The 22,895-nt window shown below is 55.9% G+C and overlaps 1 protein-coding gene across 4 annotated transcripts; it reads left to right on the plus strand.

The window, feature by feature from the left end:
* The first annotated feature begins 1,186 nt into the window (after nucleotides 1-1,186).
* On the plus strand, nucleotides 1,187-22,151 carry SIGLEC1 (sialic acid binding Ig like lectin 1). Of its 4 annotated transcripts, none has more exons than XM_070485635.1 (22): nucleotides 1,187-1,479; nucleotides 4,785-4,860; nucleotides 5,173-5,532; nucleotides 5,838-6,134; nucleotides 7,899-8,165; nucleotides 8,506-8,760; nucleotides 9,990-10,289; nucleotides 10,961-11,218; nucleotides 12,284-12,607; nucleotides 12,882-13,139; nucleotides 13,365-13,667; nucleotides 14,937-15,197; nucleotides 15,353-15,664; nucleotides 16,164-16,415; nucleotides 16,725-16,994; nucleotides 17,083-17,334; nucleotides 17,658-17,960; nucleotides 18,622-18,882; nucleotides 19,662-19,964; nucleotides 20,230-20,326; nucleotides 20,708-20,780; nucleotides 21,427-22,151. In XM_070485635.1, exons 2-22 carry the CDS (start codon nucleotides 4,812-4,814, stop codon nucleotides 21,532-21,534), a joined length of 5,163 nt encoding a protein of 1,720 aa, XP_070341736.1. In that variant the 5' UTR covers nucleotides 1,187-1,479; nucleotides 4,785-4,811; the 3' UTR covers nucleotides 21,535-22,151. The 4 variants fall into 4 exon arrangements, with proteins under 4 accessions (XP_070341736.1, XP_070341737.1, XP_070341738.1 ...); XM_044748115.2 differs by having other exon boundaries at nucleotides 1,324-1,454; XM_070485636.1 differs by lacking the exon at nucleotides 20,708-20,780.
* Nucleotides 22,152-22,895: the final 744 nt, after the last annotated feature.

Below are 22,895 nucleotides of genomic sequence, written 5' to 3' on the forward strand. Positions count from 1 at the left end.
GAGGAAGTTACATGGCTAAGACCAAAATCAAGGGTCTTAGCTCTACCCGAAGGAAGATGCTCTGCTCAACATGAAGCCTCTACAGCGGATGGAAGGATTCGGGCCACTAACTCACAATCTCAAAGGCCTAGAACTGGGGGTCTCTGAACCTACAAATGTTATGCTGGGGTTGGAGGAGAAAGCAATGGAGTGAACCCATTGTGTTTTGGTCAAAAGAGGAAATGACCTGGGGCTGGCCAGGTTGCACAGTGGTTAATTCACGCGTTCCGCTTTGGCGGCCTGGGTTCACTGGTTCAGATCCCAGGTGCAGACCTATGCACCGCTTATCAGGCCATGCTGTGGCAGGTGTTCCACATATAAAGTAGAGGAAGATGGGCACAGATGTTAGCTCAGGGCCAGTCTTCCTCAGTAAAAAATAAAAAAAGAGGAGGACTGGTGGCGGATGTTAGCTCAGGGCTAACCTTCCTCACAAAGAAAAACAATAAAAGAGGAAATGGCCAAGGTTAGGAATGATGCAGGAGCTTCAGAGAGGACAGTGATAGAGACCTGATCTTTCCGGGGCCTGAGGATTTCAGGGTAGAATGTCAGCAGCCTTCTGCTTTGGACTACTGTGGCCTGAGACCCTGGGTCTCTCCTGATTCAGGGTTTCCCTCCTTGTTGATCCGCATCTATGGGTTTGCCCACAGGTACAGGGGCCTGATCTGCAGCGGCTGGGTTCCTTACTACTACAGGTAGGCAGGAGCTGAGTTGAATTACATGTGAGTTGCAGAACAAAGAAACGTGTTGTGACTTGTATCCGAGATTGCTTGGAGCAATTAACGTCTGCCCCCATATGTCAAGTGCCTGGCACATAGTAGGCCCTCAGTAACACGGGCTCAGTATTATGACAGAAACTCAGCCATGGAGGAGTCTTTCCTTTTCTGCCTCAGCGGGGGTGGAGGGTGTGCTGAAATCACGTGTTAGGGGAGTTTGGGGAAAGACAATGGGGAAGGAGAGAGGAATCAGAGATGCTCCCCGCCACAGGCTGGGATTGCCTCATTCCCAGTCATCAAGAGGAACGATGTGCAGACAGCTCCCTGCTCCTCTCCTGACCTCCCAAAAAAGGCTGAGTCACGCCGAAAGAGACAGGAACCTGGTGAACAGGAACTCTATTTCCCCTGTTGCCTGAGAAGAAGTGCCAGTGTGACCCCAGATCCCACTTCTGCTTGCTCAAGTCCCTGAGTCCTGGACCTTGCGAGGGCCTTCCCCTGCCTAGGAGGGCTTTCCTGCCATGGTATTGCGCAAGGCCTGCAGCTGCCTCCCTGACCAGGGAAAAGAGGAAGCAGCCCCTGAGACTGGACTCCTCTCTTGGGGTGGCAGTGTCCTGGAGAGCCAGCTGCACCAAGAGTTCCTGGTCCTTCCTGTTCTCTCTCCTGCAGTTCACCAGCCCTGAAGCCACTTCCCCTGTGGAGCAGGTACTCCCATCCCTGGGCCTGGAGGGTAAGCAAAGGGTGGGGCTGGAGTGGGGCTGGGCTGAGATTTGCCGGGCGGATGTCCGGATGTGGGTGCTGGACCCCAAACCAACCCAAGCCCAAGACACTAATCAAAGATGTACCCGTAACCCAAACTCTTCCACCCAAACCCTCCCCAACCCACATGCCAATCCTAACTGGCATCCTGGCTCCTGCCCTGCCCAGCCCCATCCCTATCCCAGCTTCACCTCACTCTCGCTTGTATCATCATTTGCATCCCATCCCCAAACATCTACTAACAGTCATCCCCACCCAGCCTCAACCCCAATCTTCACTCTCACCCCAACCCCATCACTCTCACCTCCATGTCAACCCAATCTCAGCCCTAATTCCATTCTAAACCCCAGCCCAACTGCACTGAAGCCCTCATCTTCCCTCCCTCTAACCCCTTCCCACTCCCCTCCATTCATCACCCCTTCGTTCTCCTGACCCCTTCGTTCTTCTGAGTGCAGGACCCCCCGCACCATCCCGCATAGCTGGGGGAATGGGTGCTTGGGCTGGGAGCATTTACAGCCAGACTGGAGAATGGAATGTGAAATTTCTGCTGCCCATTTCAAAGACAATAGGCCTCATTTATGGACTATATGGCTTTCAGAGTTAAATGTTTGGCCTCCGTTGGGGGCTTTCCACAATTATGAAGACAGTGCACTCTCCGAACTGCCCATCTGTACCCTGATTTCCTATCTGTGGGCAGAACACTCCAGCTGGTCGTGTCACCCCATTTCCGTCCCTGTCTTGCCTGATAGGGAAGTTGAGGAGAAGCCCTGGGGCTGGGAAACAGAAAATGAATCCTGCACCCGGGCCCAGCTGTCCACCGTGACACTGCTGCTACCCTTCCCTCCCCAGGCTGGAGCTGGCTTCTGGGATCAAAGGTCAGGGAATCAGGGCCCAAGCCCGCCCTCCCCAGATGTCCTGGGACACTTGCTTTCAGCAACATGGGCACCCACCGTGTGCCAGGCAGCCCCAACCCAACCCAGATGCAATGCATACCAATTCTAGGAGCAAGGATTGAAAACTCTCTTCAGAGCATCCAAGACTTGGAGATAAAAGGATGAACCTCAGGAACTTCCAGTCTTAGGGATAATGCTCTCCCAGTCATTGCCCAAGGGACAGGTTGTTTCAGGGCTGCCATGCTCCTTGTCCCCCCAGTACACCCACACACTTCCCCAGGACCTGCAATCATTCCTGTAGCAGCAGGGGGCACTAGGTGCACACTAGGATGCCCAGCCCAACCCCAGCCCTAGAGACAGCTGCCCCTCAGCACCACCAGCCTTTCACACGGGGGCAAGAGTCTCCCTTCCTGCGGTCCTTCTTGGCCTTCTTGTTCCCCAAAAGTTCTCTGGGCTGAGGCTGGCCTTTACAGGCTGAGCCAATAAGCTGCACTCTGGGGGTACCGACCCCTTCGGAGCCAGGGCTGGGCTAAGCATGGGTGACATCTACCTGATGTGGTTTTAGGTGGTTCTAGAAAGGGTCTTCTCACACATTCCAGAAATTCCTGCTTCATTCTGGGGTCAGTGTGTCTAAAACCCCACCATTCCTCCTGTAGTTTCGGCATGCCCTTTCCAGGGCCCCAAATGGGAACAGCAGGGTTGGTAGGGTCAATATGTGTGTATCTTACTGATGTCCTGGCTGTGGAGGAGCTGACCCTGATACCCCGGGAGGCTCTGGGTCCCAGGGCCACACCTGTCCCCAAACATTCCCAGCATCCAGGCCATAGCATCCAGGTCACAGGGTCCAGCCTGGGCAGCATGAGCCTCTCCTGTGGCCAAGGACCAGGTATGGAGGGTGTGTGTACGTCCCTCTGGGAGAGGAACAGACCTAGGACCGCTCCAGGAACTGAGGGTGAGCCGCTGGGCCTCAGCAAATGACCAGACCTGTCTGCTGGAGCAGCTCAGCCAGGGGGCTATGCCCCCTGAGAAACTGGGCTCTTCCTGGCCTTCCCACACCCGTGCCTTTCCTGTGCTCCCTTCACACTTGGCTAAGAGCTGCTTTGTCATCCTGACAGGCAATTCAGGCACCCTGGCATCTGCTCGGCCCCTCCCCAGGTGTGCCCCCTGGTAGCCACAAGAATCAGCTGGGCCCCAGCCCTGAGACTGATGGACTGGGGGCTGGGATATGTCATGAGTTTCCTGTCCCCACTTCCAGCCTCCTCAGGCCCTCCCCATCACTCTGCCGAGTCAGCATTTAGGACCAGGGAGGATTGCAAAGTTGACAACGTGGGTTTTTATATGTGTGTGTGGTAAAATATATATAACATAAAATTTACTGTTTTGATAATTTTTTAATACTTTATTTATTTATTTATTTATTTATGTATTTGAGGAAGATTAGCCCTGAGCTAACATCTGCTGCCAATCCTCCTCTTTTTGCTGAGGAAGCCTGGCCCTGAGCTAACATCCGTGCCCATCTTCCTCTACTTTATATGTGGGACACGTACCACAGCCTGGCTTGCCAAACAGTGCCATGTCCACACCCGGGATCCGAATTGGCGAACCCGGTCCGCCGAAGCAGAATGTGGGCACTTAACCGCTGTGCCACTGGTCCGGCCCCTGTTTTAATCATTTTTAAGTGTGCAATTCAGTGGCATTAAGCATATTCATAATATTGCGTAACCATCATCACTGTGTATTTCCACAACTTTTTCATCATCCAAAACAGACTGTATACCCATTCAACATTAACTTGCCTTGCCCTCCTCCCCCCAAACCCTGGTAACCCTATTCTACTTTCTGTCTCTATAAATTTGCCTGCCCTATGTACCTTATATAAGTGGAATCATGCAATATTTGCCCCATTATGGCCTATAGCTGGTAAGGCTGGTGGCAGAGGAACAAATCTCAAGAAAGAAGTTATCATTCTTGCTGGGTGCCTTGGAATAAGTCACTGGGCCTCTCTGGGCTCCAGTTTCTGTTGGCTTGGGTGGCAGGGAGGGGGTGGGGGAGAAACAGCTGTCCATCTGCTCTGGGGCGGTATCCCTGAGGGGCTGGGAAAGCAGAACTTGGGGTGGGGCTGAGGGCTACACAGAGGGCTTTTTGGGGCATCCCACCAAGTGAGGGCATTCCTGGGCACAGTCTGAGCCGAGAACGTTGGCTCCTGGCTCCCTGCTGGCGGCTGCCCCCGAGGTCCTTGGCAGCCCTTGGCAGCCCTGCCCTCTCACTGGGTTGGCTAGCATAGCATGTGGGGACACAGAGCTGGACTCTTCACAGGCTCTGAGGCTGTGGTGCCCTAGGAGCCCCTGTGTGCCCAACCAGACAGCGTGTATCACCCTCTTAGGCACCAGGACCAGCGCGAGAACCTGCTATGGGCTTCCTGCTCCACCTTCTCCACCTGACCTTGTCCATCCCGGCAGGTAAGCTTTGCTGGCCTTGCCGGTCTCACAGGGCCCCAGCCTTGGTGAGTCCAGCCCTCCACTGGCCTGGTCAGACTGGACTGTGCCGGGTCACAGGTTTGGCTGCTGAAGTTGAAGGAAGGCACAAGATGGCAGTGGTAGGGAGCCATGACCCTCCTTAGGGTGCCCTGAGGGGCCACTCCGGGGGTGCATTGCTGGGGGCAGGGCAGGGTTTTGGAGCCCATCTGGGGCACCCTCTATGGGGCAGATCTCGGGGCTCTGCGGTGACCAGGGGCCTGCGTCACCCTCCTCTCTGTCCCACCTCTCCCTCAGGCCTGGCCTCGTGGGGCGTCTCCAGTCCCCAGGAGGTGCAGGGCGTGAAGGGGTCCTGCCTCCTCATCCCCTGCGTCTTCACCTTCCCTGACCGCGTGGAGGTGCCCAACGGCATCACATCCATCTGGTACTACGACTACTCAAGCAGCCGGAAGGTGGCGAGCCACTCGGCAAACCCCGAGCTGGTGGAGTCGCGCTTCCACGGCCGCACCCAGCTGGTGGGGGACGCTGAGGATAAGGTGTGCAACCTGCTGCTGAAGGACCTGCAGCTGGAGGACTCGGGTTCCTACAACTACCGCTTTGAGATCAGTGAGGGCAACCGCTGGTCAGATGTCAAAGGCACCGTGGTCACTGTGACAGGTGAGGAGCAGAGTGGCTTGACTACTGCCCGCAAGAGACTCCCAAGATGCTCCTGGCCCAACTGGCTGACAGTCCCAACCCTTGTCCTAAACCCAACTCCAGCCTCCATCTTGGCCACAGTTCCGAGCCCTAGCCCGACCCTGTGTCCCTCTTGCATACAACCCAAGTGGGCTTCGGGGTAGAAAGCAGCTTCTCTTTCCCCTGGGAGCCCCCTGCCCAGGGCTTGCCCCTTGGCTGAGGTTTCCAGGGCAGGAGGTCTCAGGTGTGGTGAAGGGGAGTCCTCAGCTTCCTGTCTTCGTCCTCAGAGAAGCCCAGTGTGCCCACCATTGATTTGCCGGCCGAACTTCGAGAGGGGCTGGAGGTGGACTTCAACTGCTCCACTCCCTACGCGTGCCCGCAGGGGACGATCAGCCTGAAGTGGCACGGCCAGGACCCCGCTCGTTCAGTCACCTCCAACCTCCTGAAGCTTGAACCCACAGGCATCAAACACCTGGAGACCCTTCACATGGCCCTGTCCTGGCAGGACCATGGCCGGACCCTGAGCTGCCAGCTCTCGGTGGCCAACCACAGGATTGAGAGCAAAGTTCACCTCCAAGTGCAGTGTGAGTGCACGAGGGGCCGCATCCTCGTTACTGAGCACACATCTGTGGCTCCTCAGTGGAAACCAGCCCCTTCTCCAGGGAGGAACCCTCCTCCCTGAGGCAAAGGCGGGCCACACTCGGACCTCCAGGCTGGGGCAGGTGGAGAGAGACTCTGAGCCCTCGGAGCCACGTTTAAGGGCTCCCTCTACCTCCTGGCCTCAAGGCCAGGAGGGCAGAGAAGAGGAGACACAAAGAGCCAGAGAATTGGGGGCTGGGCATTGAGGGCCCTGGGATTCAGCCCAGCTCTAGGTGATGCTGGGAGGAGGGGTTCACCCTTTTCCTGCCTAAGACCCCTAATGCTCATGGGGATGAGGGTACCACCTGCACACGGCAAAGAGAGCCCGAGTTTCCACATGATTATGCATCTTCCCATCGCAGTGAAACAGGGCAGCTAGCTCCGCCACCCACCAGATAAGCAAACTTTGGGCAAGTTACTTGCCTCCTGGAGCCTCGGTTTTCTCATCCGTATGGTGGAGGTGGCAATGAACAGCTCCTAACTCATAGAATTGTTGCCAAAATGAAAGGCGTGCCTTATGCATATTAAGCACTAGAAAATATTAGCTTCGGGGCTGGCCCCGTGGCCGAGTGGTTAAGTTCACGCGCTCTGCTTTGGGGGCCCAGGGTTTTGCTGGTTCGGATCCTGGGCATGGACATAATACTGCTCATCAGGCCATGCTGAGGCAGCGTCCCACACAGCAGAGCCAGAGGGACCTACAACTAGAATATACGACTATGTACTGGGGGCCTTTGGGGAGAAAAAGAATTTAAAAAAAGAAAATTCATAATAGATCTTAGCTCAGGTGCCAATCTTAAAAAAAAAAGTAAAACATTAGCTTCTATTATTTCCATATTTACATTAAGCACTTGAAAATATTAGCTTTTATTAGCACATTTATATAACAAGAGGCTTTGGAATAAGATTTAAAGACATGGAATTTCGGGGGCCAGCCCACTGGCTTAGTGGTTAAGTTCCCATGCTCTGCTTTGGTGGCCCTGGGGTTTGCCAGTTCGGATCCTGGGGGTGGACCTACACACCGCTCATCAAACTATGCTGTGGCAGCATCCCTCATAGAAGAACTAGGAGGACTTACAATTAGGATATATAACCATGTACTGGGGCTTGGGAAGGGAAAAATCAAAGAGGAAGATTAGCAACAGATGTTAGCCCAGGGCCAATCTTCCTCAGCAAAAAAAAAAGAGAGAGAGAGAAAGAATAGTGCCTGGCTCATGTTAGACATTCAATAAATTAGAAAAAAAAAGAAGAAGAAATAGAATTTCTTTGTAATGTTGGTGCCTTCCTTACAAATGGGTTAACCATTCTCAGAGCTAATCTGACTCTGCCTTTGGCGCCCTCCGTTAGGTGGTTGGTCCCCGCCAACGGCTATCACAGGCCACTAAAGGAGGCAGGTGGTATCCATGACCCCCAAATAGAACAGAGGGCAATGGAACAGAGGGCAATGGACAGCGTCATAAGGTAGAAGGCCATAGAAGGCAGAGTAGCTGGATGCTAGGCCAAGCATTGCATTATCAGGCTCTCAGTGGAGAAGGAAAGGATGGAGAATTCCTTGCAAGGTCTGGGGCAGTGCCCGCCCTGGATGGGGGAAATAATGTGACCAATGGTTTATCTGAATGGGCTTCCCAAGGGCATAGTGTTGAAAGAGGAGAGAAGAAGTGCCCCCTGTCCTTCCTGGGCACCATACCTACCCCCTCTGTCATGCCTTGCAGATGCCCCCAAGGGTGTGGACATCGTCCTCAGCCCCTCAGGGCGGAATATCCTGCCAGGTGATCGGGTCACACTCACCTGCCGGGTGAACAGCAGCTACCCTGAGGTCAGTTCTGTGCAGTGGGTCAAAGATGGGATGCAGCTCAAAGCCCAGAGCCGTGTGCTGCAGTTGTCCCAGGCAGGCTGGGATGATGCTGGTGTCTACACCTGCCAAGCTGAGAATGGCGTGGGCTCTTCGGTCTCGCCTCCTGTCAGCCTCCCTGTCTTCAGTGAGTCCTGGGTGAGCTTGGGTCTTGACCAGAGGGCTGGGAGGGGTCCAGGCCACTGGGACTCAGGGGCTCCTGGCGAAAGTGCCTCCTGAGATGTGGGTGTGGAGTCCCAGCCCTTCCTCAGAGAGATGACAAACCTCCCTGGCAGGGGGGGATGGTAGGAGGCCTCTAGCAAACAGGACAAGGAGATGCAGGGCCAATCCAGGAGGCTCTGCCACAGAAGGGGCATGATGGAGACTGTGCAGAGATTTAGGCTGATTGCTGTGACCCTGGGACCCTGGGGGGTTGGGCCTGCAAGTTAGCTGGGTATCCCCCAGTGTGCCCCATGCTGCCCCCACAGTGGCTAAGGTCCAGGTGAGTCCAGCAGGCCCCATCCTGGAGAACCAGACGGTGACACTGGCCTGCAACACACCTAAAGAAGTGGCCGGTGAGCTGCGCTACAACTGGTACAAGAACCACGCCCCACTGGAGGACGCCCACAGCCAGACCCTCCAGCTGCGCCCGGCCACCAGGGCTGACACCGGCTTCTACTTCTGTGAGGTGCAGAACGCCCTGGGCAGAGAGCGCTCTGGCCCGGTCAGCATGGTGGTCCGCCGTAAGTGGCCGGGGGGTGGCCAAAGGCTGGAGCCTATGGGTTGGGGTCTTGGGCTCCGGTGTCCTTGAGCTCATCTCCCAGCTCTGCACACCTGGGCAGGGCTTTGACCTCCCTGGACTTCAGTTTTCTCCTATTTAAAAAAACTTTTTATTTTGAAATAAGTTCAAAGTTTGAAAAAGTTGCAAGAGTACAACGAATTATCACATTCCTTTAACCTGGATTCCCTATTTGTTAACATTTTGGTACATTTGCTTTCTCTTTTACTCACTTTTAAAGTACATGTTATGTGTGTGTGTGTGTGCGTGTACGCGGACACACACACATGTATGTATCTACATATGCACATATTTGTGTGCACACATTTTCTCCTGCTGTAAACACATATACCAATGCACTCTCTCTACGCATGCATGCACACGCGTGCAGCCTGCAAGTACACACACACACGTATGTTGTCTATTTATTCATTTATGTTCCTAAAGTTGCAGACGTAATGCCCCTTACCCCTTAATTCCCCAGCATGTATTTCCTAAGGTCATTCTATATATAACCACAGTATTATGACTGCAGTCAGGAAATTTGACATTGATACAAGACTATTATCTAATCTACAGTTCATATTTAGAATTTACCAGATGACCCCATAATGTCCTGTACAGCAGTTATTTTTTTCTGGTCCGGATCTGATCTTGGATCCCACATCGCATTGAGTTGTCATGTCTCTGAATTCTCCTTTAATCTGGGACAGTTCCTCAGTCTTTCCTTGTCTTTCCTGACACTGAAACTTGAACAGCACAGGTCAGTTGTTCTGTGCATGTCCCTCCGTTTGCGTTTGTCTGGTTTGAGTAGGCTGAGCCTGTGCCCTTGGGCAGGGCCACCACAGACGAGACGCCGTGTCCGTCTCGCTGCATCACAGCAGGAAGCCCATGATGTCAGTTTGTCCCATGGCTGATAACGTCCACTTGGATCACTTGGTCGAGGTGCTGTCAACCGCCAGGTCTCTCTACCAGTTTTCCCATCTTTCAAGTGAGGCCCTCATCCTTACTTGCAGGGTTGCCACAGGGATTAACGGGCATAACAAAGTGAGTGGCCCAGCCCAGGGACAAAAGTGTATTCAGCAGGCACTCAGGAGCTGCTGAGGTCATCCTCTCTCCCAGGGCATTGTGGGACAAAGAGGGACCTAGGGAGTGCCCCTATCTGAGGGTGACAGGCCCCTTGTCTCCACACAGACCCACCCCTCGCCCTGGACCTTACTGCCTTCCTGGAGACACAGGCAGGGCAGGTGGGCATCTTCCACTGCTCTGTGCTCAGCGAGCCACTGGCCACCCTGGTGCTGTCACATGGGGGCCTTGTCCTGGCCTCCACCCTTGGGGAGGGTGACAACAGCCCACGCTTCAGTGTCTCCTCTGCCCCCAACTTCCTGCGCCTGAAGATCCGAGACCTGGGACCAGCTGACAGTGGAGAGTACACGTGCTCAGCCACCAACTCCTTTGGGAATGCGTCTTCCACGCTGGATTTCCATGCCAATGGTAAGACGGCCACAGGGGCTAGCGTAGGGAACCCCAGGAGGAGGCTTGCTCTGGCTTCTTCCTCCTGGGAGTCCAGAGGGCTCAAGTGAGGAACTGAACTAGCTGGCTAGTAAAAATCACATCAAAGACCTGGGTTATACAGTCATCCCAACTTGAGAGGTTCCTGGAAGTCAAGGCAAAAAAGGAAACATGACAGGTTGCATTAGTCCTTTTGTATACATTCTGACTCTGAACTTGGAGGGTCCTTCATATGCATTCACTAGTTTTTTGTTTGTCAAACGTTTGAGGCAGGCTCTGTGCTAGGAGTCAGATGAGGGATGCAAAATAGAGAAGTAGTCTTCCAAATCGTGGTGCATCTGCTGCCCTTCCCTCCTTCTGAGGCCGTGGCAGACATAGCTAATGGGTAAAACCAGGTTTTTGACATAAGCCTGGGCTCTGGCTCAGAATCCTTCTCGCCCATGCTGCCGCCAGCTACCATCAATAGATCAGAACTGGCATTCAAGGCCAAACCCTCCTGATCATCAAGAGATGCACAGAGCTGGTGCCACGAAGCCCAGACCTACCTATAGTCGTGTAGGGAGAGGAGAATCCTGGAGGCCTTCCTGCATCGAGTGGCGTGGAGCCACAGATGCACAGGGTGCCTGAGCCTCCCTCTCCCCCTCTTCTGCCAGCTGCCCGCCTCCTCATCAGCCCGGCAGCGGAGGTGGTGGAAGGGCAGGCAGTGACGCTGAACTGCAGGAGCGGCCTGAGCCCGACGCCTGACATCCGCTTCTCCTGGTACCTGAACGGAGCCCTGCTTCTTGAGGGGCCCAGCAGCAGCCTCCTGCTCCCGGCGGCCTCCAGCTCTGACGCTGGTTCCTATCACTGTCGGGCCCAGGACAGCCACAGCGCCAGCGGCCCCTCCTCGCCTGCCGTTCTCACTGTGCTCTGTGAGCAGCCTTCACTCTGGCCCCCGCCTGCTGTGGGGAGGATCAGCCCACTGGGGCCCAGCAGCCACCCCCACCTCCTCCAGGCCTCCTGACCCTGTCCTGCCTGAGAGTCTAGATCAGGAGGGCAGCCACAGGCCTGGGCACCACGGATCTCTCCATCCAGTGCTGAAATGTGGGGAACACGGCTGGTGCTTTCTCTACCTCCCCACATCCCGTCCTCCAATCCCAGCCCCTTTAGGGCCCTCTGCTCCCAGGCTCAAATCCACCATGGGCACCATATCTAAGCTTTGTCCTCCTGATCTGGGTCTGGGACATCATACTCCTATATATCTGCACAAGCCCCATAGCCTATGCCCTCACAGCTTCCCAGAGACACAAAGGCAGAACCTCTCAGCCCAGGGACGGTGTCCTTTCAAGGGTGAATGCTCCGTATTAGCCCAAGGGGCTGACCCATGTTCAGGACAATCCCAGGGCAATGTCCCGGGACTGTCAGGGAGAGCAGCCTTCTCTCAGGGGTTTTCCAGTGTCTGAGTGAGATCATGTGGGAGTCTGGGCTGGTGGTTGTCTTTGACTGTCCATCTCCAGAAGCCCCTAGGAAGAGGACATTTTGGGCATTATCTATTATCACAGGAACTGGCTAGGAGATTAGAGATAAGAGGCAGAAAGTTCTTGGGGAAGGTTCAGGGGTAAGGGGTGGGGTGCAGAGTGGGAGCAGAGAGCAAGACTCCAGGGATTGCTGTGTGAGCACCCTACTCAGGAGCACATGGGAGTTATGCAGGGCGGCTTCTAGCCACCTAGAAAATGTCCGAGCTAGAGAATGGTGCTCCTTCCTCTGGGAAGACTCAGTTCTGCATTAGGGCACAGCTTGGCGTAGGGGGCATGAGTTGATTCCTCCCACTCTGGGCTGACTGTTCTTGTGCAGTGCACAGCCTGCACAGCTGTTTGTGGCAGCTCTGGGCACATGCCTCTGTCTAGTGTGTTCTGGGAGCCTAGCCAGCCTCGAGACAATCTGTGAGGGCCTGGCAGAGGCCATGGGATGAGTGCCCATGCTCTTCCTCCCTACAGACGCCCCACGCCAGCCCACCTTCACCGCCCGACTGGAGTCTGATGCTACAGGAGTGGGGGCTGGCCGGCGAGGCCTCCTCTTGTGCCGTGTGGACAGTGACCCCCCAGCCCAGCTGCAGCTGCTCCACAGAGACCGTGTTGTGGCCTCTTCCCATGGCTGCAGCACCTGTGGGGGCTGTTCTCCACGCATGAAGGTCACGAGAGCCCCCAACCTACTGCGTGTGGAGATTCATGACCCGGGGCTGGAGGACGAGGGTGTGTACCTGTGCGAGGCCAGAAATGCCCTGGGCAACGCCTCTGCCTCTGCGACCTTCAATGCCCAGGGTGAGTTGGGGCAGAGAATGGGTGGCTTGGGGTCAGGGGCTGGTAATCAGGACCCTATTCCTCTGTAACCCCTGGCTCCGTGGGGGGGTCTATCGGGTGAAATCAACTCCATTCAGCAGGGGGAGTTTGCTTTCCTCCCTCCACCCCGTGGGCACCCCAGAGGGTCTCCTTCCTGACCCCTCCAGGCTGAGAGGCTGCACCTCTGGCCCCAGGGTTGGGGGGAAGCAGTCAAGGTGAGGCCTGTCTGAGCAGGACTGTGCTGCCCGTTCTCCAGCCACCGTCCTGGTCATCGCACCGTCGCACACACTGCAGGAGGGCACCGGAGCCAACCTGACTTGCAACGTGAGCCGAGAAACTGACAGTGGCCCTGCCAACTTCTCCTGGTTCCGGAATGGGGCGCTGTGGGCCCAGGGACCCCTGGAGACCATGACGCTGCTGCCTGTGGCCAGAACGGATGCAGCCCTCTATGCCTGCCGCATCCTCACCGAGGCTGATGCCCAGCTGTCCGCCCCGGTGCTCCTGAGTGTGCTCTGTGGGTGACGGGCAAGGGCAGAGTGGGCACTTGGAGGCTGGAGGGTGTGGCCTGGGAGAACAGGGCTGGGGTGAATTTGGGGAGGCAAGAACGTGGCTTGGGCACCGGCAAAGGTGGGCCTGCCCAGTGTGTGTCGGGGGGTGGGGGGGGCGTGGGACATAGTGTGGCAGCTGGAAGGTGGTAAGCTGGGCTGGCGTATGGCCTGAGCTGCTCCCATCCCTGCAGATCCCCCGGACCCTCCAAAGCTGTCAGCCCTCCTGGACATGGGCCAGGGCCACATGGCTGTGTTCGTCTGCACTGTGGACAGTCGCCCCCTGGCCCAGCTGGCCCTGTTCCATGGGGAGCGCCTCCTGGCCACGAGTCCGGGGCCCCAGCTCCCACGCCATGGCCGCCTCCAGGCCAAAGCCACTGCCAATTCTCTGCAACTAGAGGTCCGCGACCTGGGTCTTGGGGACTCTGGCAGCTACCGCTGTGAGGCCACCAATGACCTCGGATCAGCCAACACCTCCCTCTTCTTCCAGGTTCGAGGTGAGTGTCTGTCCTCTGAAGATGTGGTGGACCCAGCAGCCCCGGGGGCTACTCCGTGCAGACTTTGGTCTGGGTTGTGTGGATTTTGTGCAGAAATGTGCATCTTTTTTCAGTCATGGTTAGGGCACAGTTTCCAGCCCGCCAGCAGGAGGCCTCCCTTTGTCTCCAGCTGGATATTTTCATCTGTAATAACCACGGCAGCCAGTAGGAGTATATACATTTAACGCATGTGTACACGCACATATATACATATACATATAAAGACATGCATAAGAATATATTCATATTCTTCATTAATATGCATATTCATGTGTCTACTGTGTGTGTGTATGTGTATATATAGTGTTCTATAAAAATCCTCCTTAAGGGAAAAGCCTGGAAAAAGGGCAGTTAATACCCATAATGCTGCAAAGGCCAAGGACACACGCGTTGTTTTCTCCCACAATGACAAACTCCAAGTTTTGAACATTTTCCTTGGGCCTTGGTTCTGTATATCTTATCTTATTTATCATACCCATTTTGCAGGCAGAGAAATCGAGGGTCAGAGTTTTAGGAGCCTGCTCATGGTTGCATGACTAGCTCTGGACCAGTTCGGTTCTGGCCCCAGGCACAGCCTGTGGTCTCAGTCGCCACTTCAGCTGTCTCTCCTGCTCCCTCCCCCACCCTGGTCTCCTTCTGCCTCGGCCCCCAGGGCACTAGGAACTGCCCTTTGCAGGGTCCCCGGTCCCTGGGCTCTCATGACCTGGAGCCTGGGTGCAGAGCTGGGCTGGAGAGGACTGGAGGGAACGCAGGATCACTCAGCTGCTAACTTCCCTTTCCAAGCCCTCAGTCACCCCTGCTGAGTCCAGATCATGATCAGGACAATGGCACTTGGCACGACCTAAATCCCTCTCATTTCAGTGCTTTATGGGTGTCAAACCAGCATTTGTCAAGAGCTAACACATGCAGGCGCTGTGCCTGGCACTAGGAGTCACAGGTCGCACAAGCTGGCCCTCCCAAGGCTCGCCCTCTGGTAGGCGAGATGTGATTGACAGCAAAACTGTCAAGGTTTTGGGCGGCAGATGCCAGGACAGAACCAGTGCAGGGGAGTGGGGAGCAGAAGAGAAGGGGGCATGGAGCTGAACTGGGGCCCTCATGGTCTGGTTGGGGAGCTGTGGCTCCAGGATACAGGGTTGAGGTCGTGCAGTTCTGGTGTGGACACACACACCACACCAGACGGTGGGAGGGGATGGCAGAGGGCCGTCACCTGCTCTCGGTCTCTCCCTGCAGGAGCCTGGGTCCAGGTGTCACCATCGCCCGAGCTCCAGGAGGGCCAGGCTGTGGTCCTGAGCTGCCAGGTACCCACTGGGGTCCTGGAGGGGACTTCATATCGCTGGTATCGGGATGGCCAGCTCCTCCAGGAGGTGACCTCGGCCACACTCCGCTTTGCAGCCATAACTCTGAGCCAAGCTGGGGCCTACCATTGCCAAGCCCAAGCCCCAGGCTCAGCCACCACAAGCCTGGCTGCCCCTGTCAGCCTCCACGTGTCCTGTAAGCACTTTCATGCATGTTTCCTAGGGGGTGAGGGAGTCAAGGGCACGGTGGGGAAGGGGATGTCGAGCCCCTGGTCCTGGCCTTGCCTCTGAGAGAGAGTCTTAGATGAGGGACCACCTGGCAAGGCCCTGACCACTCTGTGCCTTCTGTAGACGCCCCTCGCCAGGCCATACTCACCACCCTGATGGACACAGGCCCCGGGCGACAGGGCCTCCTCCTGTGCCGTGTGAACAGTGACCCTCCGGCCCAGTTACGATTGCTCCATGGGGACCGCCTCGTGGCTTCCACCCTAGGAGGTGTGGAGGAACTTGCAGGCAGCTCTCCCCGGCTACAGGTGGCTGTGGCCCCCAACACGCTGCGACTGGAGATCCACAACGCAGTGCTGGAGGATGAAGGTGTCTACACCTGTGAGGCCACCAACGCCCTGGGCCAGGTCTTGGCCTCAGCCAACTTCGATGCCCAGGGTCAGTGTGGGGCTGTCAGTGTATGCGTGGGTGGCTCCTTTAAGAGGAGAGGAGGTTGGAGAGGGTTCTGGAAGCCAGGGGCAAAGGCAGGAGGGCTGAATCTAAGGACCGTCTCCATTCCCACCCTTCTTAACGGCAGTCATCGCCAGACTTGGGTTTCATTGAAGAGCCTTTTTTAAAAACAGAATTTCACATGGATGCTCAGTGGATAAAACTAATCAGAAAGGGGGCTCTCAAGGAGAAGCCACAGCAGCTCAGGGGAGGCCCCTGTTGTCCCATGTGTCCTCTACCAGGGTCAGAGAGGGCTCGGGGCACTTCAGCGTTCTGCAGAACTCCGCTAGGGACCGCCTGAGAGATGAGCTGTTTCCCAAGCTCCACGTCTGAGCCACCTGTGCCTCCCAGAGGCTGAGGGGCTTCCCACCCTCATGGAGACAGGTTGCTTGCTTTACACAGCCTCATGACTCTCACTGGTGTCCCTGTGCCCTCCTTCTCTCCCCAGCTGTGAGCGTGCAGGTGTGGCCCAAGGCCACGGTGCAGGAGGGGCAGCTGGTGAACCTGACCTGCCTTGTATGGACCACTCGCCTGGCCGAGCTCACTTACATGTGGTACCAGGATGGGCAGCAGCGCCCAGGTGCCCACTCCATCCTCCTGCCCAATGTCACCGTCACGGATGCTGCCACCTACCGCTGTGGCTTGTTGACCCCTGGGCAGGCACCCCGTCTCTCCACACCTGTCACCCTGGATGTCCTCTGTGAGTGTGTTTAGATGCAGGGTGGAACAGGAAGAAATGACAGCAGCTCACAGGGATCAGGGCATGGTCAGAGCCCCACAGGTGTCCAACCCAGGAGCTCAGTACCCAGCTTACTTTTGGAGCACTGCACAAGGAGCACTGGAGTTGAGGGGCAATGGGTCCTGTCTGGGCAGAGGAGCAGTGCCTCAGATGGGCAAATGGAGCCCCTTGGGGTGGGGAGCCAGGGCCCTTCTGGTTTGAATGCCACCTGCAAACTGGCCTTCTTAATGCGGTGGTCTCTGAACTTCTACACCTTTCGTGCCCCTCCAGACGCACCCCGCAGCCTCCACCTGACCTACCTCCTAGAGAGCCGGGGCGGCCAGCTGGCCCTGATACTGTGCACTGTGGACAGCCGCCCACCCGCCCAGCTGGCCCTCAGCCGTGCTGGCCACCTCCTGGCCTCCTCGACTGCAGCCTCTGTCCCCAACACCCTGCGCCTGGAGCTGTGGGAGCCCCGGCCCAGCGATGAGGGTCTCTACAGCTGCTCAGCCCACAGTCCGCTAGGCCAAGCGAACACATCCCTGGAGCTGCGGCTAGAGGGTGAGGCAGGGCCCAGGCCAAGCCCATGAGTGGTGGGACCAGCTGTGGTTTCTGGCTGGCCCAGCTGACCCTGGTCTTCTTGCGACAGCTGTGCAGGTGACCTTGGCTCCATCAGCCACTGTGCCAGAGGGGACTCCTGTCACAGTGACCTGTGAAGACACTGCTGCCCGCCCGCCCACCCTCTACACCTGGTACCACAACAGCCGTTGGCTGCAAGAGGGGCCAGCCACCTCCCTCTCGTTGCCAGAGGCTACGCGGGCTCACGCAGGCGCCTACTCCTGCCAGGTCCAGGATGCCCAGGGCACACGCAGCTCCCGGCCAGCTTCCCTGAAAGTCCTCTGTGAGCAAGAGTTCTTGGCTGGGGGTGCCCCAGATGAGGGTGGATGGAGAGTGCTTCTGGGCCCCAGTGGAGGCGGGCACAGGACTGCAGAGGACCTGGGAATGGACACTTGGGGAAAGAAGGACATAGGTGATGAGGAAAGAGACCCGAGGGCCCTCGAACCCTGCTGGAGGAATCTGCCCATAGGACTCCCAAGAAGGCGTCACTTCTAGGAGGTGACCATTTGTCCAGAGGCTTAAGCCTTGCCAATTCCAGGCAAGTGGGCAATGGACAGTACAGGGTTTCCAAGCAAGGCCCCCAACTGTGCCCTGTTCTGCCCCCAGATGCCCCTCGGGATGCTGTCGTGTCCTCCTTCTGGGACTCAAGGGCTGGCCCCATGGCTGTGGTACAGTGCACTGTGGACAGCGAGCCGCCTGCCGAGCTGGCCCTTTCTCATGATGGCAAGGTGTTGGCCACCACGAATGGGGTCCATGGCTTGGCATCGGAGACAGGCCATGTCCAGGTGGCCCGCAATGTCCTGAGGCTGCAGGTGCAAGGTGTGCCCTTGGGTGACGAGGACATCTATGTCTGCACAGCCCACAACTTGCTGGGCTCGGTCAGCACCACAGGGCAGCTAAAGGGGGAAGGTGAGTGGGTCGGGGGGAGGAGAAGGCACTCAGGTGCTGTGGGGTCAGAGTCCGTGTAAGGTGGGGCTCCCACGAGAGGGGGTTAGCTGGCCTGATCTGGTAGAAGAGGTACAGCCCCTACTGGAGGAGGTCGCCCAGCCTGAGGGGGAGAAAGCCTTGTCCTTGGAGAGCTCCCTACAAGGGCAGAGGTGTAGCGATGCACCAGAGGAGCTTGGATGCAGGGGAGACATAACCCTGCCCTCACAGAGCCCAGTCTGGAGCTGAGGGCACAGGCCTGCCCAGGAGAAGCCTGGGGTGGGAAGAGACACATAGCCCTACCCTCAGGGAGCCCAGTCTGAGGGAGGAGGTGCAGCCTCACCCCTGGGGAGTCAAATCTGAAGGCAAGACACAGCCTCAGCCATCAGAAAGCCTGGTTTGATGAGAGAAGGAGGCACAGCCCTGCCCTGGGGGTCCCCAGCGCAAGGATGAGAGAGAGCCCTGTGCTCAGAGGTTTCAGTCTCATGAGGGAGGCGCAGTCCCACTTTCTGGGGGCCCAGCTCCCAAGTCAGATCAGATCTTCCCATAATGCACAGGGGCCTCTCAGATGCCCAGATCCTGTCTGGAGGCTCTGGCTCCCACAGGACTCCAGATCCCTGACCACCTCCCGGTCCTTGGCCTGCAGGTGTGCATGTAGTGGCCGAGCCAGGACTGGACGTGCCTGAGGGGGCAGCACTGAACCTGAGTTGTTCCCTCCCTGGTGACCCTGAGCCCACGGGCAACTCCACCTTCACTTGGTTCTGGAACGGCCGGAGACTACACATGGAGACTGTGCCCACCCTCACCTTTATCCACGTGGCCCGTGCCCAAGCTGGGGTGTACCATTGCCAGGCTGAACTCCCCAGTGGGGCCACCACCTCTACTCCAGTCATGCTCCGTGTGCTCTGTGAGTGTAACACTCCCTGGCCTCAGTCTTCCCACATCTCACATGCCCACCTCAGGTCTTCCTCTTCTTCTGTCTGCAAAGAGCAAGGACTTCACAGACATGCAGTCGTGGGTTGGAGGACTCCCACTGACTGGCTGTGTGACCTTGTGCATCCATGCCTTGCTTCCCTGTTCTGTGAAACGTCAGTCCCCTCCCCTTGTGAGTATAGGAGATAAAGCGCGCAGAGTGCCTGGTGCACAATAGGCCCTCATCAGCCTTGGTCCCCTATTCCATCCTTCACCCAGGCCCATGCCGTATCAGTCAGCTATTGCTGCATAACAAGCCATCCCAAAACTTAGTGCCTAAAATAACATCCATTTTATTAGCTCCCAATTCTGTGGACCAGCTTTTTGGGCTGGACTCAGCTGGGCAGTTTGTCTGCTGGTCTGACCTCATGTGGTTGCAGTTGTCCAGTGGCTGAACTCAGGCTAGATGGTCCAGAATGGCTTCACTTTCTTGGCTGGCGGTTGGAGCTGCCTGTTGGCTGGGCCACATGTGTCCAGCAGACTGGCCTGGACTTCCCACATGATTGTGTTCCAAGGAGAGTAGAAGTTGCAAGGCCTCTTGAGGTCTAGCCCTGAAGTCGCACAATGACACTTCTACCTTTTAGTGGTCAAAGCAAGTCACAGATTCAGAGTGAGGAATAGTCTCTACCTCTTAATGGGAGGAGCAGCAAAGTCACCTTACATGGGTACAGGGAGGGGGGGATTTGTGCAGTCATACTCCGAGTTTTCCCACAGACCCTCCCAAGACACCCACCATGACAGTCTTTGTGGAGCCCGAGGGTGGTGTCGAAGGCATCCTGGACTGCCGAGTGGACAGCGAGCCCCCAGCCAGCCTGACCCTTCACCTTGGCAGTCGGCTGGTGGCCTCCAGCCAGTCCCGGGGTGCTCCAGCGGAGACACATCTCCACATCTCAGCCACTCCCAATGCCTTGAGGGTGGACATCAAGGAGCTGAGGCCCAGCGACCAGGGGGAATATGTGTGCTCTGCCTCCAACGCCCTGGGCTCAGCCTCTGCCTCCACCTACTTCGGAACCAGAGGTGAGCAGGGAGCTCCATCTACCAGGCCACTCTGCATGAAGGCCCAGCTCTCAAGTCCAAGGGCTTTCTTCTGAGGTCTTCCCTGAATCCCTTCTGCTGCAACCAGCTTGTCTGTCTAGTCTAGACTGGTTGCTTGAAGCTCATTGGCATGAGGAAGCTTCTGACATAAAGTGAAAGTTAGAACGGGGTTTCATCTTGGGGAGTCACCTTGGGAGGGAGCAGGAGGCTGAGCCATAGCTGCCCTGAGCCCCACCCTGTGTTCCAGCCCTGCACCACCTGCGTCTGTTCCAGCAGCTGCTCTGGGTCATGGGCCTACTGGTCCTCTTCCTACTGCTGGGCCTGGGGGCCTGCTACACCTGGAGGTGGGTCCAGAGCTGGTGGGTGGACAGGGCCACCTCATCCTTCCTCCTGTTTTCCCCAACATCCCCCCACGTCCTTCCTACTAAATTCATAGGCTCTATACTTCCTATTCTGTTCCCCTCCCTCTTCTGCTCCAAATTTGCGGATCCCTTCTAGAGTCATCTCTGAATTCATCTCTCTATAGTTTTCTTCTTTCCTTATCTCTAACCTGTCTCTGCTGAAGAAAGGGCTGGGGAGGAAGAAAGACAAGGTATCCCACTTTCCACAAGGCTCCCCAGTGCTCTATGCAGTAAGCAGTCTGGGGCCCAGCCCTTGGGGCAGGGGAAGGGAACAGGGGAGGCAGGGGAGCGGGGAGCTCTCTGAGCCCACTCTTGCCCTTGCAGAAGGAGGCATTTTCACAAGCTGAGCAGGGGTGAGAATTCGGTGGCAATGTCTTCTCAGACGGCAACCGTGCAGGTATCCATTTGTCACATGGGCACACACACTAATGCCCGGCTACCCCACCGTGCGGGGCTGGCACCAAAAGACTGCTCTCATTTATAAGGTGGCACCTGGGGCTAGGGGGAGGTTGGAGGAGAATATAGAGAACCAGGGCCCCCTGAGAAGATAGGAGGAGACATATTCTGATTGGGACAGAGAGCAGCCACATGTTTGCTGTGTGGCTGGTTGGATGACTAGGGCAGATATTCTGAGCTTAGCAGCATCACCTCCACTTTTAAGACACATCTCGGAACACAGGACCCTGTGTTTTGAGCTGTCTCTTTGCCACTCGTGAGTCTGCCTATCACCTGGGCAGCCGTCAAAGTCTGTTTCCCCTCCTCCCGATGTATGCCCTTCTGCAGATAGTCCATTTGGTGAGCCAGGACTCCCAGCCACATTTCCAGCCATGCAGACCCTCACCAATCCCCTTAGGACCCCTCCCCAAGGCTGGAGGCCTGGGGGACCGCCCTCCAGAGTTAGGAGTCAGGTGATGACTGTGCCCAGAGTCCTCCTGTGACCAGGGTTTTTCCTATGGGAAGCTTATTGATCCTGATGCAGCTGCATTTGGGACTTCATCCTGTGCTCTGCCCCTGAGCTGACCTGTAGCATTTCCTATCCTCAGGAGGAGAAAGTTGCTGGAATCTGTGATGACTCAGGCCCTGTGAACAGCGCAGTGTCAGGGCCTGCCTGCCTTTTAGAAAACAGCTGTGCGACATCCGACTTTCTGTGACCCGACTCCAAACCTCTTGTGCCCAAGAAAAATGGGTGGTGAGAGGTGGAGGTGAACCCCAGTCTACCCAGGAGGTTGCTGACCCTTGGGGACTCTGAAGAGAAATGAATTGATCATGTTGTCCACTTCTTTTTCTCTGGATCTCCTCTCTCCATTTCTATTCCAATGCATGCCCCTTCACATCTGTCTCCTCCAACCCCTGGACATTTTGGATGGATTAGAATAGAGCAGAAGCTTTCTGAAACCTCACAGGCTGGCCAAGGCACTTTGTATGAGACAGAATGTAAGTTAGGCTGCTCTAACAAAAGAGCAAATACAGTGACTTCAACATGAGAGAATTTTCCTCTTTCCTGCTAGCCTGAGTATGTTATGGTGGTTGAAGGTGTTGGAGCTCTGGATCCTTCTATCTTACAGTAGCCCCCTTATCCTTGACGTATACTTTCCAAGCCCCCCAGTGGATGTCTGAAACCGTAGATAGTACCAAACCTTGTATATCCTATGTTTTTTCCTATACATACACACCTATGATAAAGTTTAATTTATAAATTAGGCCCAGGAAGAGATTAACAATAACTAATAATAAAGTTGGCTTTGGGGCCATTATTAAGCGAACTAAAGGTTACTTGAACACAAGCACTGCGATACCATGACAGTGGATCTGACAACAAAGATGGCTGCCAAGTGACTCACTGGCGGGTAGTGTACACAGCGTGGATCCGCTGGACAGAGGGATGTTTCACGTCCTGGGTGGGCGGGAGGGTGCAGGACAGAGCGAGGTTTCATCACGCTTCTCAGAATGGCGCACAATTTAAAACTTATGAATTGTTTATTTCTGGAATTTCCCATTTAACATTTTTGGACGAGGGTTGACCGCAGGTAACTGAAGCTGCTGAAGGCGAAACCACAGATAAGGAGGAACTACTGTATTTTTCTCTGTCCCTAAAATCTTAACTTTGATTGTGAGGTTCATGATAACCCCACTGTGTCCACATGCCCTCAAGCAAGAAGAAAGAGAACGGAAGTAGAAGCACACCCATTCCGTTTTAGACATAACCCAGACGTTGCGCATGTCATTTTCACTTACTTCCCATTGGCTAGAGTTTAGTCACATGGCCACTCCAAACTGCAAGAAATGCTGGGAAATGTAGTTTTTCTTCTATTTCCAAAGGACCCCAACTATGGACTCATTCCTGAGACTTTTGCAATTGATGAGAATGCCGTTAGCAGGCCACATTCTGTCTCAGTGCCCATCTGCTGAAGGCTAGGGCATGTCCCTGGCCATTCGAGTCATGGGCTTCCTGGAGGAGGTAATCCCTCTCATACACTAAGACTGCGGAAATCAAGAAGGTTTGATGGTCCCT

This window comes from Equus asinus, chromosome 15 (assembly GCF_041296235.1).
Source record: "Equus asinus isolate D_3611 breed Donkey chromosome 15, EquAss-T2T_v2, whole genome shotgun sequence".
Lineage (NCBI taxonomy): Eukaryota > Metazoa > Chordata > Mammalia > Perissodactyla > Equidae > Equus > Equus asinus.

Excerpts from the sequence above, each read along its gene's own strand:
- SIGLEC1 (XM_070485635.1), top strand. The coding sequence starts at position 4,812 with ATGGGCTTCCTGCTCCACCTTCTCCACCTGACCTTGTCCATCCCGGCA. Across the intron at positions 15,198-15,352 it reads TGTCAGCCTCCACGTGTCCT|ACGCCCCTCGCCAGGCCATA; the intron begins GTAAGCACTTTC and ends TGCCTTCTGTAG. Across the intron at positions 18,883-19,661 it reads AGTCATGCTCCGTGTGCTCT|ACCCTCCCAAGACACCCACC; the intron begins GTGAGTGTAACA and ends GTTTTCCCACAG.